The 19,227-nt window shown below is 38.1% G+C and overlaps 2 protein-coding genes across 2 annotated transcripts; one reads left to right on the top strand and one right to left on the bottom strand.

Moving 5' to 3' along the window:
* The first annotated feature begins 990 nt into the window (after positions 1–990).
* LOC120626884 (activin receptor type-2A-like) lies at positions 991–7,570 on the top strand. The gene is made up of 5 exons (XM_039894668.1): positions 991–1,339; positions 2,261–3,177; positions 4,111–4,478; positions 4,987–5,131; positions 5,908–7,570. The coding sequence occupies exons 1-5, from the start codon at positions 1,294–1,296 to the stop codon at positions 6,052–6,054; spliced, it is 1,623 nt and encodes a 540-aa protein (XP_039750602.1). The 5' UTR covers positions 991–1,293; the 3' UTR covers positions 6,055–7,570.
* A 6,670-nt stretch (positions 7,571–14,240) lies between these two features.
* On the bottom strand, positions 14,241–19,020 carry LOC120626883 (eukaryotic translation initiation factor 4E type 2). Its single transcript, XM_039894667.1, has 4 exons — positions 18,556–19,020; positions 17,291–17,455; positions 16,289–16,411; positions 14,241–15,972 (listed from the first exon to the last, which is right to left on the bottom strand). Exons 1-4 carry the CDS (start codon positions 18,778–18,780, stop codon positions 15,784–15,786), a joined length of 702 nt encoding a protein of 233 aa, XP_039750601.1. The 5' UTR covers positions 18,781–19,020; the 3' UTR covers positions 14,241–15,783.
* Between the last annotated feature and the right edge of the window lie 207 nt (positions 19,021–19,227).

Raw genomic sequence — 19,227 nt, 5'->3', positions numbered from 1 at the left:
TTTTGACCCACTTTAAACGGTCAGATTTCGTTAAAAACTTTGTAGACATATCGAGGACCGATGACAATACACTAATTTGAGAAGATTATTCCAATTTTCAATATAAAAAATAAGGTTTTTTAGTTTTTTCGAACTATTAATTACAATTACTACAGCGCCATCTAAACCCAAATGTAAAAACCTATGGCGTTACCAACAGATAACAGTGAAATCTAAGGTAAAGTATTAAATCCACAGAAAACATTAAGTTAAAGATTGTAGAGGGCGTTAGCTGTTACTTTTTAATGGGCTGTTTTAAATAATAATTAGAACTTGCATTTCGAGAGACACTCTGATCGGGCACTCAGCTTAGCAACACCCGCGTAGGGACTGTTATGGTAGTTACGTCTTAATATAGATTCCTGAGCGGGTAATGGGGCTCTTACCGTACTATTAATAATTTGGAAAATAATTACAGTTACTTAGAGTTATGACGGAATTGATAGTAGATTAGATCAAATATCAGTTTAAAATAAACCAAACTAATAAGTAGAAAATAAATAATACTTAAAAAAAAACTTAAAAACACGCTTTTTATAGAAAACCGAACTAAAAAAAAGAAAATAAATTTAAATTAAGAATAGTGTAAAAAAATTCAATAAATATACATTAATAATAGTGTGAATAAAAAAAATATTTTATTTAAAAAAAAGCGTGGGGTGCATGGTGTCAATAGTTATAAATATTTTATTGACAGATATGAGTAGAGTGATTATCATTTTGATAATATCCGCCTATAGATGTTTCACATCAAAAAATATTTTGTCGTTGATTTAGTATATCAACAGTCAATTTCCACGGCTCCATCCATTTTCTAGGTAAGAGGTAACCAAAATTAAAGAATTATAAAAAAGCGATGAAATCTCATTCGATTATTTATTAGAAATCATCGATTATTTTTGGACAAAAATCGAATATTCTGTCACGTCCCTGTACAAACGTCAAAAAAATATCCAAGCTTGATTGTTTGTCCTACCAGGAAAAAAATAGAAAATCGGGACTGAATCACAGCGATTAGCCTAATTGTTTTGATTAATTGTTGTCATTGTTGGCGTACAATGCATCGCGAACTTGAATATGATGGTGTTGTGTTAATTGGTGATAGTATCAAGTGCGTTGTTTGGCTGATGGACTGACATGTACCTATGTTAGGAATTCCTAAATAGACCTTTGATGTCGGGGCCGTGTATAAAAATAACATCGGGCTGTAGTGACCGTTCGCGCGGCGGCGCCTAATCTCGCCTGCGCCCTGCAATGATGGCTTCGAAGATAGTGGTGCATATATCTTTACTTGTACTAGGTAAGTTCTTGGCAAATTTAAAGGCAGACGTCTTGAACGATTATTCAATTGCTATAGTCTATCATAGGGTTCCCAAGTCCGGAAATTGGAACTCAATAACATTAATAATATTTCTATATGTTTTTTTGTGCATACACGTGCAGAAGTAACTGGATTAAAGCTTGCACCATTCGGACTTTATATATAAGTGAACATTTATTTAGTAATTTTGGCATATATTGCTCTTGCCAGAATAACCAAAAGAGTTTATTCACAAAGTAAAACAAATGTAATAGTATTCAGTTGTCAATTTTAATAATAAACAATAACACCTTCTTATATTTATTAATGGCTTGTCTCTGTGTAGTCAATAACAAAAAATAAAAATCAAAAAGAACCTCAAAGAAGAAACCAAGAAATCTCTAAACTCTTGAGAACTTAAGGAATCCTCAAAACATTTGATTATTACACTATTGTTACTCTTAAATTGACTTCCTATTTGTTTTTTTTTTTGTATTTATTTATATATTTTTTATTAATATATCATTTTTTATAATATTTTATTTTTATTTATATATTTTTTATTTTGTATTGATTGTGGTGGAACAAGTGGTTACATGTCAAAGTTTTTACAATATTTACCTAAGATAATCTAATAGGGTTTCCAGACTTGTCAGACCAGGTAAACAGACTTGTTCAGGATGTCTCACAAACTTATAGTAAATTTTATCAGAAAAGATTTAGTACTCTCAGATATATCAAATCAATAAGATATGATTTCTCTAGAAGTTCTTGTATAATTTGGATAAATTATGTAGGCTCTTCTACCTATGCAAAATTTGAATATTTTCTTACTCTGAAGTAATTTCTATACATTTTTACTATTAAAACACATTATTACTCATTTGATAGAAATAAAGATATAAATTGCTTTGTTTGCAGGTATACATGGCACAACAATGAGATCACTAGCAGCCCCGCCATCAGATGAAAACCTGCCACCGCGACCGAAAGAGGGTGGTGTTGAAACCAAATTCTGTGAATTTTACAACAGCACTTTACCACCACCATGTGACCATTCCAACAACGCCACCTGCTCCCCAACACCTGTTGTGAAAGAAGAATGCCAACCAATTGAGACTGACAAGAGCAATCATTGCTTTACATTGTGGCAGTTTGATAACATAACAAACACAGCAACTGTTAAAGTTAAAGGATGTTTCTTGGACACTGTAGCGTGCAACGACAGAGCTTTCAGCTGCAGGCTTCACAGTATCAAACTCCCTTTACTACACTGTTGCTGCGAAGGTGACATGTGTAACGAAAATGCGACATTCCCTGGTCTATCAGCGGGTATTGCAGCCCAGACAGAGTTTCCTCCGGAACGAGTGCCAGCTTCTCCATTACCTACACCAGAAGATGATACAAAAGCAGTTATCGCTTATACATTAACACCTTTATTTGTATTGTTTGCGGTGTTAGTAGGGTGTTACTTATTGTACAGGAAGCGTAAAGGCAGTTCATTCGCCGAATTAGGAAGTGGTGAAGCGTCGTTATCTAGACCTCCATCAGCTGGTGCCGGCATGGAAAATGAATCCGCAGGTCTTCTCGCCCAAATCACGCTATGCGAAGTTCGCGCTAGAGGAAGGTATGGCGCGGTGTGGAGAGCTACATTTGGTCAGAAAGATGTAGCAGTCAAAGTGTTTCCATTACAAGACAAACAGTCATGGCTAGCGGAGCAGGAAATATACCGTCTCCCACGCATGGATCACCCTGATATACTGCACTATATAGGAGTTGATAAGAAGGGTGACAATCTGCAAGCTGAGTACTGGCTCATCACTGCTTATCATGAGAAGGTAATTACTTATAAGGAGATACTAAAACTGTTTGCAAATTCGCTCATCATCTTTTTGTTATTTTTGATTTATTGGAAAATCCCACATTAGAAGGTATTAGGAAGCGTTAGATTTCCATTAACAAAAAGTATCAAATGTCCAGAATCATCCTGGCGCCTTAAGGATTTTACGATACTCATCTATTCTAATAATACTGGTGCCAAATTTCATTAAGATTAGAGCAGCAGTTAGATTGGAACAACAACAACAAACAGACAGACACTCTTTCAGATGAATATTAGCATGGACATTAAATACGTGTTCATCGCACATTTGCTGTGACATCTGGTGAATAATTTAGATTTCGGAACTGTTACACAATGCAGTGCTATTTTTAAATTCCAGAGTCGGATCAATACAAATATGTGTCAATGATAAATATTTTGCCGATTACTTAAATACTGTGCTGACCTTTCTGGCGTAGTGAACGCTTTGGACTATAAGCGGACAGCCTGAATTAGATATGGATGGGGCCAATTTAGGAAAAATATGTCTATTTTCTAAATTTGGTAGAGGCTAGCTGGTCGAAGTTAGGTACTACACAACCGGCAATCGATTGAGCGTATCAGCAACGAATGCAGAGAACGGGTCGGTGGAAAGTTATAGAGAACTTAGACATGTAGGATTCCTCACGATGTTTTCCTTGACCATTGAAGCAAGTGATTTTTAATTTTTATAAAACATACATAACTTTGAAAAGTTAGTGTTCCCAGCACACACTAGTAACTTTTCGCCCCGGTGGCCGAAAGTCCTAACCCAGGACTCTATTATTATCTCCGTTAAATTTGGTAATACTTACCGATTTCGATAAAAATGGATAGCGTCAAACAAACTAGAGGTAGTTGCAAACTGGAATGTGTCGCGGGCGGAGTGCGCTGACGGAGTGGTCGGCAGGGCTCGCTGTGCGACTACCTGAAGGGCCACACGCTGTCGTGGGCGGAGGCGTGGCGCGTGGCCGCCGGCGTGGCGCGCGGGCTCGCGCACCTGCACGAGGAGGGCGGCGGCAAGCCGGCCATCGCGCACCGCGACTTCAAGTCCAAGAACGTGCTGCTGAAGGCGGACCTCACGGCCTGCGTGGCGGACTTCGGCCTGGCGCTGGTGTTCGTGGCCGGCCTGGGCTGCGGCGACGCGCACGGCCAGGTGGGCACGCGCCGCTACATGGCGCCCGAGGTGCTGGACGGCGCCATCAACTTCACCAAGGACGCCTTCCTGCGCATCGACATGTACGCGTGCGCGCTCGTGCTGTGGGAGATCGCCTCGCGGTGAGTGGCCCCTCGCTGTCTGTGGAACCTTCGACAGAAAACTTCCCTTTTTGTATTCTACTCTAAATAATCCTCTCTCTCCTTCCTATTTAAGAGAGCGTTTTTGCTTCCGACACTGCGTCGTATGCTTCCCTTTTGCAAAGCGAAGTTCTTCGGTTACTCTTCCACTTATAAGGCTACCATGCTATGGAACAATCTGCCTGCATCCGTCAAAGTAATTCTCTTCCCATAATTAAGTGTCGTCTGCAAGAATACTATCTGTCCGTCAATGATGTTGTTTGAACTCGGATGTATGTTTGTTTTTTATTTTTTTTATTTATATTTATATAACGTGTAAATAAAAATCAAAATAATACTTCACAGGCTTTAGAGGTACATTATATACCTACTGTCTCTAAGGCTTATCTGTGAAACCGAAAACCTAATAGTTTTTGAGTAAACAACTGGCATAGTTTTTACTGAAAGAAATCAGATACAGCTATAGCATCACATGCAAAATAACAATCAGGTGCACGGAGGGCGGCGCGGAGGGCGCCTACCGCCTGCCGCTGGAGGAGGAGGTGGGCGCGCACCCCGGCCTCGAGGAGATGCAGGAGGCCGTGGTGCAGCGCAAGCTGCGCCCGCACATCCCGCCGCGCTGGCGCGACCACCCCGTGAGTGCCAGTTAAAATTTTTTAGATCTACAACTAAATTTAATGCCACGTCAAAAAACAAAATCAAACGCAGACGAAGTCGCGGGAAAGAGCTAGTCAAGCTATAAAGTTTTAGCTAGCTACGGTGTACCCTAGCTTTTTTATCGTTTAAGTAATCCTTAACATTATTATAGGATTTTTCTGTGAACTTACGTATTATATAAACTAAAATTTGATGTGCAGAGGGCATGCAATAAAATATCCAATCTATAGCTTAACCCAGTCCAGCGTTGGACTGGGTTAAGCTATAGATTAAATACCACTTGCTTTAATAATGAAAGAAAACATCTTGAGAAAAACTGCTTGCCTAAAAATCTCCGTAATAGGTTGATAATGATGAAATAGCTTTTCTTTTTTCCAATCAGTAACATCAATTAAGAGAAAAATATAGGCCAGCGAAATAGTAAATATATGTATTAGATTCATTTAATCGCTACTTCATTAAATTTTATTTATTACAAGTAGGCCTAGTTGATAAGCAATTTGTTTTTTCCTTTTACGCCTTCGGTTGCCTGGAAGAAATGGCTATGCAGCGATAAGGCCACCAAATTGTACTCTCTCGCTCTGTATTTATATCTCTGTAACTACTTTTTCTATGGTGTATTCATTCACTTTTAAAACGTCAAGTTTACGTACGATTTACACGGTATCGAAAGAGTGTCGCCTAGTTACAATACTGTGCAACGGGCCCGTCACTACGGCGCCGTTTGTATACCGTATGAACTGCGCCCGCGCAGGGCCTGCTGGTGATGTGCGACACGATGGAGGAGTGCTGGGACCACGACGCGGAGGCGCGCCTGTCCGCCTCGTGCGTGCTCGAGCGCGTGGCCGGCCACGCCGCGCCGCCCGACGCCGCGCTGGCGCCGCTGCTGCCGCCGTGCTGACGCGCGCCCGTCCGCCTGTCTGACTCCTTGCTCTGTCACCGACCGATGCCCGCCGTTTTGGCGCTGTGAGTGTCATATACTACATAACCTTAATATTAGTTCCAGAGATTCGTGTCACATTTGCGACCAAATTCAACAGCTGTGGGGACCACTAGTACACTCTGTTACCGGAGCGAACACTTGTGTGCTCTCGTACGACAAAACTTGGCTGCTATCACCCTGATGTTTCATGATAAAGCGGCCCTAGTTGCTTCCCTCTTCACTCTTGATTTGAAAGAGGTGGGGACAATGAAAGTATAAATCTTTCGAGATATCCGAGATATTGGATTCTTTGAATCTGAGACCGTGCCCGTCGAAAACCGCGGTCCCGGTTTTATCAGAAATAATATAATTACTAGCATCTGATTGAAACGGTTCAATTCATAGCGGAAATAGATGTTATAAGCTTGGCGGCTGAATGTGCTCAGGCAAGTTCATGGGTAGAGTATAAAAGTAACGTGTAGTAGATCCTTCCGCCATCTGTGATCGACCGTTCAGAACTCCAGTTTAATACGACTTCGTAGAAGCTGCGAATAGGTGCGACTTGCAAGCGCGGCATTGTTACAAATTTTGAAATAAATGAAGGTGAAATTATAGGTGTTTATAAGCCTTCAATTCCGAAGACCTTTTTCGGAAAATTATACAGAAAACTTCAAAAGGCAGCAGCAGAAATACGTAGGTTTTGTTATGTTGTTACTGAGCAAGTCAAATTGATAAATGAATCAATTTTTGAATTCCTTCCGAAAAATTTCTATAAATGCCTGCTTGCAAAATATTTAATAGGACATATTACAGAATTGTCATATCAGATCGTGTGACATAATCACTTTAAGCGAATAAATAGGCGTAAGGTTCGTTACGTAAGTTAGTATTCAATCTGCAGCACTGAAGAGTGCTAGAGTTTAATTCATTGTTGTATTTTAGTAAAACGGAGTATCAAGTACAATACCAAGTGATACCACTTTTACATCGTCAAAGTCATCTCACGCCGACTAAAAAGATACGATTTAAACACCAATGAAATACAGACCTTGTTTCTGTAAGCTTAGATTTAAAATACATCAAGCTACACTCCACTAATGCTATCTCGCTGATAATAACGGCGGATAAGGTGTTTCGCGTTTGAGTATGCTCCGCTATAATTGGCTATATATTCTGGACATCTTATAACATTGGTATTACCATCAAGGCATAGGCATGTTGACGAAATGCGTCAACTTGACGCCTCCTCAACAGTAATGTACGCCATCACAAATTGCAATTATCGTTCTGACATTGCACTTACAGGATATCTACAGCAGTTACTTCTATAATCATTATTTTTTTTATAATATAAACCAACAATTAATAGACGGATTAATTTGACTTTTGTGCCAGGTTTGTTTCTTTAAAAACTTACGCCCGGAGCACAGAATTCTGAGTATGTTGATAATATTTATAGATCGATGTAAATATGATTTTTCATTGTAGAAATCATTTATTTTTACTATGTACGCATTTTTGCATTTATTTTAATTGTTTATAAGAATATTATTAATTATTGCATGAATAAATAATTTAACTAACTGTACGGAGACAATATGTTGAATGATAAAATGTATTTCTGTGAAATGGTCAGTTATTTTATAGGAATTAACGTTCCAAATTATTCTATATACGTCATTACCGTGGCCATATTTTAATTTTTTTTGATTATACAAGTGTTTTACATTATAGCGTAGCTTATAATTTAAGCGGATATATTGGCTTTTTAGATAGTTTTTGGGGTCTTAAGATGCATCCATCCGAAGTTGAGACTGGTACAATATTTATAACATATCTTGCCCGAACGTTTAGTGCGGCCCCCATGTGTAGCGAGACGGTAATTTGCTCTAATTTGCTATTTTTTTTTTAATGTGCGAAGTGAGTGTCCTAAATAAATGACTCTTGTTAGGCTAAGCCAGAGTATTGTTATCTTTAAATAAGGCTAATCGCAGACTTCCGCAACAACCGCAGGAGAGACAAAAACCGCAACAAAAGCTATGCCACGGCCACAGTCTCTAATTTTTTCGAGGTGTATGTCAACGGTTTCCAAGCTTAACTCTGGTACTTGATGATATCTGAATGACGTTAGATATCGGGGAATTTATCCTCACCGAATAGACACGTTATTGAAATTGGGTAGGTACACTATTACAACTTATGACTATCGAAATTGACAGGTAGAATAATAATGCTGGAATGGATGGCACTAATTTTTGATGTCAATGTTAGTTAGTTAGAGATTGTGTTTAACTTTATTGCCAACAATATCTCTTAGCGCAGAGAGAATACGGAAAATGGCTTGTAACTTACTTATAGTAAGTTACAAGCCATTTTAACCAGCCTTACAGCACTAAAGCCATTCATCACGAATGCTCATCAGATAAAGCATGTTGGTCTTTTTTTAAAAGAATTTAAACAGCACAGGTACACCCATACAAGTGGTAGTGCCGTTTTTATATCTCGGGGCGCGGCCTTAGCGGTAGTCTGCTATTATGCTTTGTCTAATTTTAGATGCTAATTTTGGCGGGTGTACGTTCGTCAAATTTTGTACTTCTGTTCGTAAAACATAATACAGATAATATCGTACTTCATTTATGGTACCGCCCACTCATAGCGAACGATCACGAACTATCGAAATTTTGTTTTGAAATAATATAAATCGAACATTCAATTATCATAAATATCTAATAATTATATTAAGATATTTTGTGAAATATCAACTATAATCTAACCATACATCATTACCATGCAACTACCGATTCCGAGTTCTATGAAAAGAATAATCAATAATCGAATGGGTTCAATAACGATTATGCAAAACCACATCCCTACTCTGACCTGTCAAAATTATCATCCTAAATTAGACAAAGCGTAACTGTTATTTTGAATAACTTTCTTGTAAACAACAAAATATACCAACGACAGTACAGCTAACCTAGTCTTTTAAAAAGCTTATAAAAGATTTTAATAACCATTTGAAGATATTGAGAAGCGCTGATCTAAAACATTACATCGGTGGCAACAAATCAGTTCTAAATTAATGTTATTTTGGAGTAGTAGAAGTAAAAGTCGATACTCAAATTCCAAAATAGTGTTTATTGTCATATATCTAGGTTTACTTAAAAATAAGTTCAATTACTTATTTTGTTAAAATTTTGCGTCCATGTATAAAGTATATTAAATGTCTAAATACTAAAATACTCCAGAAAGTGCTAATGTATATTCAAGATGTACATTTCAAGCAACATAATATGTAGATAGCATAAATGAAACAGCTGGCATTTTTCGGTTTAATAGATTAATTAGGTTTACGTCCATTTATTTTTTTCCGAAAAGATGCTTCAACCATCTCTAATATAAGAGTCAACACGCAAAAGATGTTGTTCTTCCTTAAACTGTTTTATTCATAAAACGGTAAAGAGTTTAATTTTATAATATGAGTTATTCATTCTGAAAAAAAAGTTATAGGTAAATTAGAGCGTTAAAACAATATGAATAAGATCCATATTACTTTGATATTTTGGTATTTAGATACTCGAATAAGAATCTTCGATAGCGAGTGATCAAATCTTGTACGAAGACTTCAGATCACGCACAAAATTTGATTAAAGACCTTCGCATGCCTTATTGTCTCGACGCCTAATCGACTCTACACGCATTAGACCATAGAAAAGTGAGCTTTATGTCATGCCGCATAAAGAAAGTTCGAGTCGATAAGTAAGCGAATGCATTAATAAATGTTGTTCAACTGTTCTGAAGCTCACAAACTCCGACATATTTGTAATGTTAAACTTTTTATCAGGCATGCTATTACAGACAGTGATTCGTTTTCATTGCCAATCAAATGTTGCGGACAGCCGTGCAATGTTATTTTATTAAGAATGTTTTTTTTATACCTCGTTATTTATTAATCAAATGTAACAAAATATTTTTTTACCCACTAACGCTAATATCAGCAGCCTCCGTCGACAGCCCATCGCTATCATCTGAATACAAAATATATCGAACGAATATGTATCATTGTAATAAATAGTTATTGTGATTTTATATGTATATTGATACGAAATATCAATAGGGAATTCGGTTTGATTTCCTCCGAGCATATCACCACTCGTAGACTAAGAGGTTGCCAAATGTAAATACTTTAGCTGTAAGGTAGCTTTAGGACTTTTCTCTGAACGGCAGTTGTAGGCTGTGGACACTCGCAGACGCTCCAGCGTGTTGTTATGCTGCGCGCCACGAAAGTTGAAAATGTGTTAGTTCGCTGCGACATTTCAATGTTATACATTATTCTTTTAACTTGCCTTATTATGTAAATAGTCTTTTTCCTTGTTTTTTTTTGTATGAAATAACCCTAACTACGCGTGATTCTTGATTTGACATGCTTAGCCAAGAATGTCACACGACACAGATTAGCTTTCAGTAGCCTCATTGAACGCTTTCGCGAACGGAACTTTCACGTTCGCATAAATCTTTTATTTTAAATCGAGGTCAAAACGTTAAAATTTAACAGCCTTATACTAATTTGACAAATTTACGTTACTCCAAAGTTAATAAGAGGAGTAAAGGTCTTCAAAATTCAAAATTCAAAAATTCAAAATTCAAAATTCATTTATTTCAAGTAGGCCTAATACAAGCACTTTTGAAACGTCAAGTCTGTCCGTGTGTAGTGACTCTACTCTACTTCAGCACGGCTAGCATGGGCAGAAGACAATTGTCCCCGGAGAAGGGATAAAAATGGATCTCCTCCCACAGTTTTATCAAATGTCAGAGCATTGGCGCACAAGTGAAAAAAACTTCTCCTATTCCATCTTCCCGTGATTTAGCGGGTGGACGCGTTAATGAATTCCGCTAACAGGGAATATATTTTTGTCTCTTGCCTGTGCTAGCCCTGCTGGAAGCTCATAATAATTTGACTAGTGCGGCATTATTGGCTAATCGATGGGATAAATTTCGCATGTAGTTAATTTCTGAATCAGAGAGTGGGCATGGGCTGCATCGGAATTATGCGCTCACTTCACTCGCCCCAAGCCACTTTTGGTGACTTGACACCGTTTGTGTTCTACACTAATTACTAAGAATGCGTTTAGCCTTTCACAATTTCTACTTTCGAGCCGTGTAAAGATTTATGGCCTAAAATATATAGGCATTTATAAATATATCTAGGCAAATTTACTGTTGATTTATATAAAATAATTTGTTTGAAATTATATTAGCTGTCTTTCTAAAATGTTCTGTTACTTCTTAAATGGTTAGGTGTTGCCAGCGTCATGTTATTTGTATTTTGTCGTTGTATGTGAATAAGGAATAGTAAGGTTCGCGCACACGAGACGATTGATCTTTTTCGAAATGTGTTTCTTGGTTCCAAGAAATCGAAGATAACCTCTTCTTAAGGGCCACTTGTGATAATTGTGACTACCTCTTAGGGTTACGTTCACAAATATGGCATTATTGGACTGAGATCGTGGAAGTAGATCTCGTGTTTGAAGGCAAAGCCACAATTCACAAATTTAATCAGTAATTTCTGTAACCCATACGTGATGCAAATTTATCACGCAAATTCATACTGAATTATGTAACATACCTTAATATTAAGAGCTTTACTCTTTATTATAAAAAATAAATTAAAAGACACTTCAATCACTATTTTGACTCGACACCTGAAAATTTTTGAGTTCCGACAAAGGCATGCCGCCTTGCTATATAGCGTTCCGGTACAATGTCGCGTAGAATCACATCTGGGGTATGAGTTAGGTAATTTATGCGCTGCATTCCGCGCCTTTGGTGTGCGAGAGCTATAGGAGTCGGTAAGGTAGTGACTAGCCACCGCCCAAGTCTCACTCCAAACCTGACCAGACAAAATTATAAATTGGCTTTGTAACTCGTCTCGTTGACGTGTGCGCCAGCCTTAAGAATCCATTTGTAATTTTTTAGTTCAATCTGTTTTATACAGCAATGAAGCTGCTTTAAAACATGATGCTATGTAAAAACGCTTTTAAAAAAATATATAATTTGTTCGGTTGCAGTCGTTATCGTTAATTGTAAAGTTATGTTAACTTTGTATGTTCAGTGCCGATTCCAAACATTCTAATCGTAACTACGGTGCTAACAACTTCAATATATACTAGAACTCCAAAGTTTTAGTATATATTGGGTCTCGAGAGTGTGTAGAACCTTTTACGTGAGGTGCTTTCTTTTTACGTGTGGTATCTTCCCCGAGTTTATGAAGCTATCTAAAATACTGCCAACCGGTCCACGATAGGTTCGTGGGTTATATATTTTTCAGTGCATGCAAGAGACAGAAAATAACACAAAAAATAGCAATTTTAATTCCACAAATATCTTTTTTACATTAATTTAATAACGTATTAAATTAAGGCCCTTTTTCTGGTATTTTAATACTCGAAAGTTCGATTTCTTTATTTATTATGAAGGCTATTTCGTATGGTATTTTGGAAAAATAAAACTGAGATTATACTCAGTAATTGCTTCTTTTCACTGGGAAATTCATTTTATTGCGACCCCGAGATTCTGTCCCACCGGAGAGTGAGGGAATAGAGAGTACATGTGTGTTTGCGCACACGCTTGGGTACTATGATATCTCCCGCGTAGTTTGAAAATCTCTTTGGAAATCGAAATCGGTCAGGGAAACTGCTTTTCTTTTATAAAGAAGCCCATAACACCTCTCGGGACCGCTGTTATTAAGTCACGATTAGAATGTCACGAAAAAGGTCGAGCTATGTGTCCACAGCTTTAGTCTAATTATGTTAAGATCGGTATCTTAGTGAAGTCTAGATTGTCTACTGTCTAGTGAATTAGGTCATTTTAGACATTCTATGAGATTTTCCTGTCGTAGTCGAAGTGTCGCATCGTCAGCGATGTTCTATCATTTTATTTTTAAATAACAAATATAAATGTCTGTTGAAATTTGATGTACTAAAATATATTTTCTAGACATAATATGTGTGCAATTTTTTTTAACATGGCATTTGTTACCTTACTACGCGCGGTCCTCCGTCGGAAATTAGGGTTCCGAGGTACTGGAGTCACCTCGCCCCGGAAAGCACCAGCTACCAGTAGGGCTAGCATGTGCACCACGAGAAATGTATCGCTATGCAAATGATACGAGTAACGGGTAGACATAATAAATATAATGTTGCACGAATGTTAGACCTACAGGTTGACAGACGAACGACGACGAAACATGTCGCAGAAAACCACTGGACTCGGGTCTCGCAAGACGTGATAGAAGATGTGATAATCAATAAAAGACATGCGTCCGGCAGCAGATGTCTATCGGTTGAAATTATGAAATAATCATTAGTGTAATTAATGAAAAAATCAAGTTACAGTAAATCTCATAATTCAAGGTGACTATTTTCTATAACGTTTTCTTGACAATAAACCCCATAACGACCTGTAAAGACGAGGTAATTTCATTAGGAGCAAAGTCCTCACTCTCGGGCAATAGGAAAAAAGTCACTTTTAACTAAAACTTGTAAACAATTATGGCGGCGTTTGTCGATAATATCCGAACTACGACAGTTGGAACCGAAAGGCTCGCATGTCTTAATCTGTAGTCGACTGGAAATCTCTCGATATTTTTTGGAAACCATGTAATCATTATACAACGAGTAAATGAAAATCAAAATAGTACTTCACAGGCTTTAGAGGTACAATTTTTACTGTCTCTGAAACTTATCTGGGAAACCGAAACTCTCATAGTTTTTGAGTAAACCACTGCCATAATTTTACTGAAAGAAATCAGACTGCTAACATCATATGCAAAGTAAAATCAAGTTACCCTGTCACTTTATTAGGTACGCGTCGCGTAGCGTAGGTGCTATGCGCGTGTCGGTCTTTTATCTTCTAAAGGGTTGTCATAAGTAAACACTTAAAATGTTTTAAATTAGTTTGTAAGAAAAATAAATATGCTTCTTTTGATTTAATATTTTTAAAATATTGGTTATACTTATGCACCCTTCGACAGTATTTCGTAATTCGGCTACACGTTGTACATAAAATTGTAAATTATTTTTAAACCATAATATACTTCTGTATGGAAAAAACGGGAGCCTCCTTTAAATATAAAGAAGATACAAACAAAGAAGAAAAGTCCAAAGTATAAAAAATTCGGATTCTTTATTCAGATTAGCACTGTACAAATTACCTATCTTCTGGCTACAAACGACGTTCCTCGCTGTACCACATTATTATACATGACTTGAATTACGCAGTTTCTTTCATACATAGACGTATGCAATAATAAATAAGATACAAGTAAAAAGGAATCCCCTTTTAGCGATCTCCTGAGGCGGGCCGCAAACGTCCGTTGGTCTTTCTATGACATTTAACACAAAGTAAAATGGCCCTAATATTCTTTCTGATGAGGTTGTATATTCTATACTACGGTTTTTTTGTATTACAGAACGTAGACAGAACAGAGATGTAGACGTGTGGACAAGGTCAATTAGGGCTATTTTACATTTTTGGCATTGCAAATTCTCATACTGCGGTGGGCTGAGGCAAACGTACAACTAAGACCTGAGTCAAGATAAATTTCATATTTTATTCCGAGCTGGATCGTCACATTTTACACCAACTGCTAATTACTGTCAGTAATTGTCAGTCGATAGTTAAAATAAAATCTGTTAATAGTTTCAACTTCGTGACGTGTGAAAAATGAACCAATGTCGTACTGAACTGACACAAGAAGCAGACTTGCGGCCCAGATGAAAGATGTTACATTTCGGTGAAATTATAAATTGTCAAAAGGAATAAAAACAACGCAATTTAATAAATTGATTTGGACTTTATTACAAGGGAGGAGGGTTAAAAACGACTGACGCGGACGTTGACTTTGTCGCATTTCATGATTTTATCTAAATACACCTCGAGTTAATAGTAATTTCCAACAATTTCAACAGATATGGCATTTTTAAAACTAAATACATTTTTTTACTATTATTTTCAATTATTAAATTTGTTGCATACAAAGTTATTAACCAATTCTTTTGCGATAGGGTAGTCATATGTTCCTATTTTACACATAATTTTTTATTCTGTGCAGATTAGGCTTTTGGCTTTTAGACGACGCGACAGCATCACAATTGGTTAAAGATAAGGCAGTTAAATATCAGGTGAGGGAGATCGGACCATCTTGCCGTCTCCCTCGAACTCGTATAATTATATATTTGGCGGTTATATCGCGTCTTGCTTCAACAGCTGTCATGAAACGACTACCCCAACAAATCTGACTTCACTATCGAGCGGATTTATAAAATTCTTTATATATTAGATATTGTACCATCCTGATAAAAACAATAAAGAAGCAAATAATATCGACTACCCTATTGAAAGGAATTTGTAAACAAAGAACTTTCGTAAACCCGAGGTGCAATAGAGTAACATGCATCCAGTGCCCGTCACCAAAGTTGGAATTGCGGCACGGTCAATTCCGAGATGTCATCCGAGTCGCGCCGTTTCTCAACTTTCGTGACGTGGACTGCGGAGCGGGTGGCGAGCGGTCGGCGCGCGCCGCCGAGCTACGCGATTGGACAGGACCCGGAGCCGGGCGGGGCTTCAGGACGCGTCGCGGCGCGCGGCGGCCGCGCTCGCCACGTGGAGGGAGCACCGCGGCTTGCGCCAGTCGGTGCGCGGCGGCCGCTAGGAGCGCTCGTCGGCGGGCGGCGCGGGCGCGGCGTGGTTGGCGGAGGCGCGCAGGCAGTCGCCGTGCGCCTTGTACTCCACGCCCACGGCCGCCGGCAGCTGCAGCACGCGGCGCAGCGTGTCGCGCACGCGCGCCTTGGCGCCCGCGTCCGCCGCCGTGCGGTGCCACACGGCCAGGTGGTCCTCCTGCGCACGCGCCACATTGTATACGTGCGTGCGTGCCGGGATACGACACGAGAAACTACATATTTCCTATGCTCCACTATACTTCGGTTTGTAAACATTGCTGACCGAAATAGGAGATGTTTTAGATATGTTCTCTCTCACACCTTTAACATGTGTAAATGTAATGTCATGTCTTTACAATTATTAAGGGTTGCAATTATAATGGATTGATATTCTAGTTTCTAAATCGAGTGTTAGTGCTATTCTTTTAGGTGTTGTACTCTTTGAAATAAAATGATTAATGCTTTTGATTGAATTAGGATAGTAATAGTTGTACCTGGAAGCGCACGGACAGGACGACCCCGCACAGCTCCTCTCCCACCATGAACTGTTCGCCCAGCATCGCCATGCACAGGTCCTCCCACGCACGCCCCGTCTGGGACTTGCGGAGTCTCACCACCTGAATACGTCATTGTGGCTTTATTAAAAACGGCGTCGATAACGCCGCTGAGTTATATTGACCCAAGGCAAACAGAAACCGACATTTTTAATGTATGCTGCTGTATTTCGTATTTGTTGATAAATAAGAATAATATATTTTTATGTCAATATATTTTGTGTATTGATTTGCATCGCATCTTGGAATTTTATCTTTATTTTTCAAGGAACACACTTCAAATATATTATAATACACGCTGATACCCGCGACTTTGTTCACGTTGATTAAGGTTTTTTATTCCCTAGACATGTATAGTAAGTACATGTCCTTTTCTTTAGCATAGATGACATGTATACCGAATTTCAAAGCTGTCTGCCAGCTGCTTAGCTCTGAAACTATTTTCCCTTGTAAACTACTTGAGAAATCGGGATTAAAGGTAGCCTAGGTTTCTTTCCATGTCAAAGGCTACATGCATGCCAAATTTCATCTAAATCCGTTTAGCCGTTTTTGCGTTATTAAGTAAGAAACATCCACACTTTCATGTTAGTAGGATAGTAGGATGTTACAGTGTAAAGCTATTTATTATCTCCCAAGTGACAAAGTTAGAGAGTAATCAATGAGTTGTATTTGAAGAGGCAATGTGTTAAATATAACTATTGCTAATCCAGCTTAGTGTATTGATTAATTTTTAACCAATGAAAAAGGAGAAATACATATATAACATATACATTCCATACATTCCATGCATTCCATAAACACACCCCGTGTTTCAGGAATGCATGGAATGTCATTATAATCTAGTTGGTGGTGCATTGATTGCACCTTTGCACTATGCTGTGCAGTGTGGCCTGCACCATGCATTCTTGCGAATTGGGTAGTTAAAGGTTTTATTCTCCTTACCCACTTGCCACCGTTGACATTAGCAGGGTCTTCCCACATAGGCTTGATGCCCAGTTTGAAGAGGTGCAGGTCAGACAGAGGTGGCAGTTCCGCGGGTCGCGCTAGATGCATGTATAGCCCCCACCACTGCTCCACAGACGCCACGCGACCCACCATACGAAGCGCCTGCAAAAATGAAACCACAACTTTTAATAACATGATGTTGAACTAAATAACTTTCTGCATTCAACTTTACACATAATTTTTTCTTAGTTAGGGATACATTTTTCCTTTTTTTAATAAGAAAGTAGAAGCAGTTTGAGCCTTTTGTTTACCAACATGCTGTTTAAGGAAAATTTTCTACATCTGGTTATCTTGATATCAACATTGTTGGTTGATATAAACTAAGAGAGGTTAATATTTGATACAAGATTTCTATTTTTCTAAAAAAAAAATTGTCAGTATTTACATATAATGGCCCATTAGTCCTAACACAGGGATAGAGCAGTTTTGTAGGGCTTTCTCTACTGAAGTTAATTTGAGTTTATCCATTACATATAAAAAATGGGAAAATCAAATATTTTTTCTTTACTATAAGAATAAAAAACAAAATAAACATTAGTAATCAAACTCACATTCAGAATGCCTTTATCGGTTGAATACAATCAAATCAGATTGCCAACAAAATTGGTGTAACAAAATTTTGAAATATTTAGGTCAAGTGTCTTATGACAGATCTTTATTTCTAGAAGTTTTATGAATATAAGACATTTGTTAGGATTGTCATTGCTATGTGTTACATTGGGTTTGAATAAAATCTAATATCTTATCTTATGTACCAATTAGTTTATTCATATCTTAATGAAAATTTTCTCATCTCACAGTGTACCAGACACTATTAAAATATATTTAAGTTCTAATAATATACTTTCAACAATACAGGCTAACTTATGTAGATATCATATAGATTTTATTGTAACTTTTCTATACTTTCCCATGATTTGGATTTAAAGGCTTAACAGTAATTGGAAAGATCTATAGTGTACTGGCTAAAACAGAAAACTTAGGTTTTACTTAAGTTCCATTAAGAACAGGTGGTTTCTTGGTTGGTAACACCTCTGTGTGGAACTGAGCTGGCATTCCAATGAACAATGATCCTGTTTCTAGGTGGATCCTTTGGATTTGGAATTAGCCAGTTTGCTTCCACATGGACAGGGGCTATGAAGATTTTGGTATTATTAGCAGCAACTGTGTGTGTTGCTTGTATTACTGAAGTCAACAACTACCTGTCCATAACCAGTGGTGGTGGCGGAGAGCTCTCGGGCGGGCGGCCTGCGCGAGAACCACATCCAGTAGCTGTACTCGAGTTTGTGCTCGTGTGGAGGTACATAGGGCTCCAGCGGGTCGTCTGAGTTACGATCGTCATCGTCATTGTTCTGGTTTGGGATCTCCCCGGGTCGGCGGTCAGGTACATTCAAATTATAGAACTTGCACATTTTTCTTTCAGTCATGTTACGCCAATAATAACATGATTCCCCAACGGCCTAACCTAGGACACGTTGCTATCTTTTCCCTTCCCAGACTTCACAACCGGCTATGCTAATATATTGTTATGATACAAAGTAACAAATTTACGAACACTTTATTTATTTATTATTTATTTTTATAGTAAATTAATCATAATCAGCCTATTCCCTCTTTTTCTGTGTATAACCTTTTTCTTTCCGTCATCAAAATTCAAGAAACTGTCAAATGTCAGTGACAGCATGGGTTACACTCGCAGATAACGCAAAAGTTAACCCATATCAAAATTGTTTTTAGTTTCTAAACGAAAGCGTTTCTGCAGCTTGGTAGCTTCTTGTCAGCAAATTGTCCAAAGTGGTCAAAGAGTACACTACATATAGAGTAGCGTGTCATTTAGATTTTTTTATTTTGACAGTGACAAATGACAATTTATA

The sequence above is a fragment of the Pararge aegeria genome, chromosome 10, assembly GCF_905163445.1.
Source record: "Pararge aegeria chromosome 10, ilParAegt1.1, whole genome shotgun sequence".
Lineage (NCBI taxonomy): Eukaryota > Metazoa > Arthropoda > Insecta > Lepidoptera > Nymphalidae > Pararge > Pararge aegeria.
The sequence above is the reverse complement of the archived record's forward strand: the minus strand, read 5'-3'. Positions and strand labels throughout refer to the sequence as shown.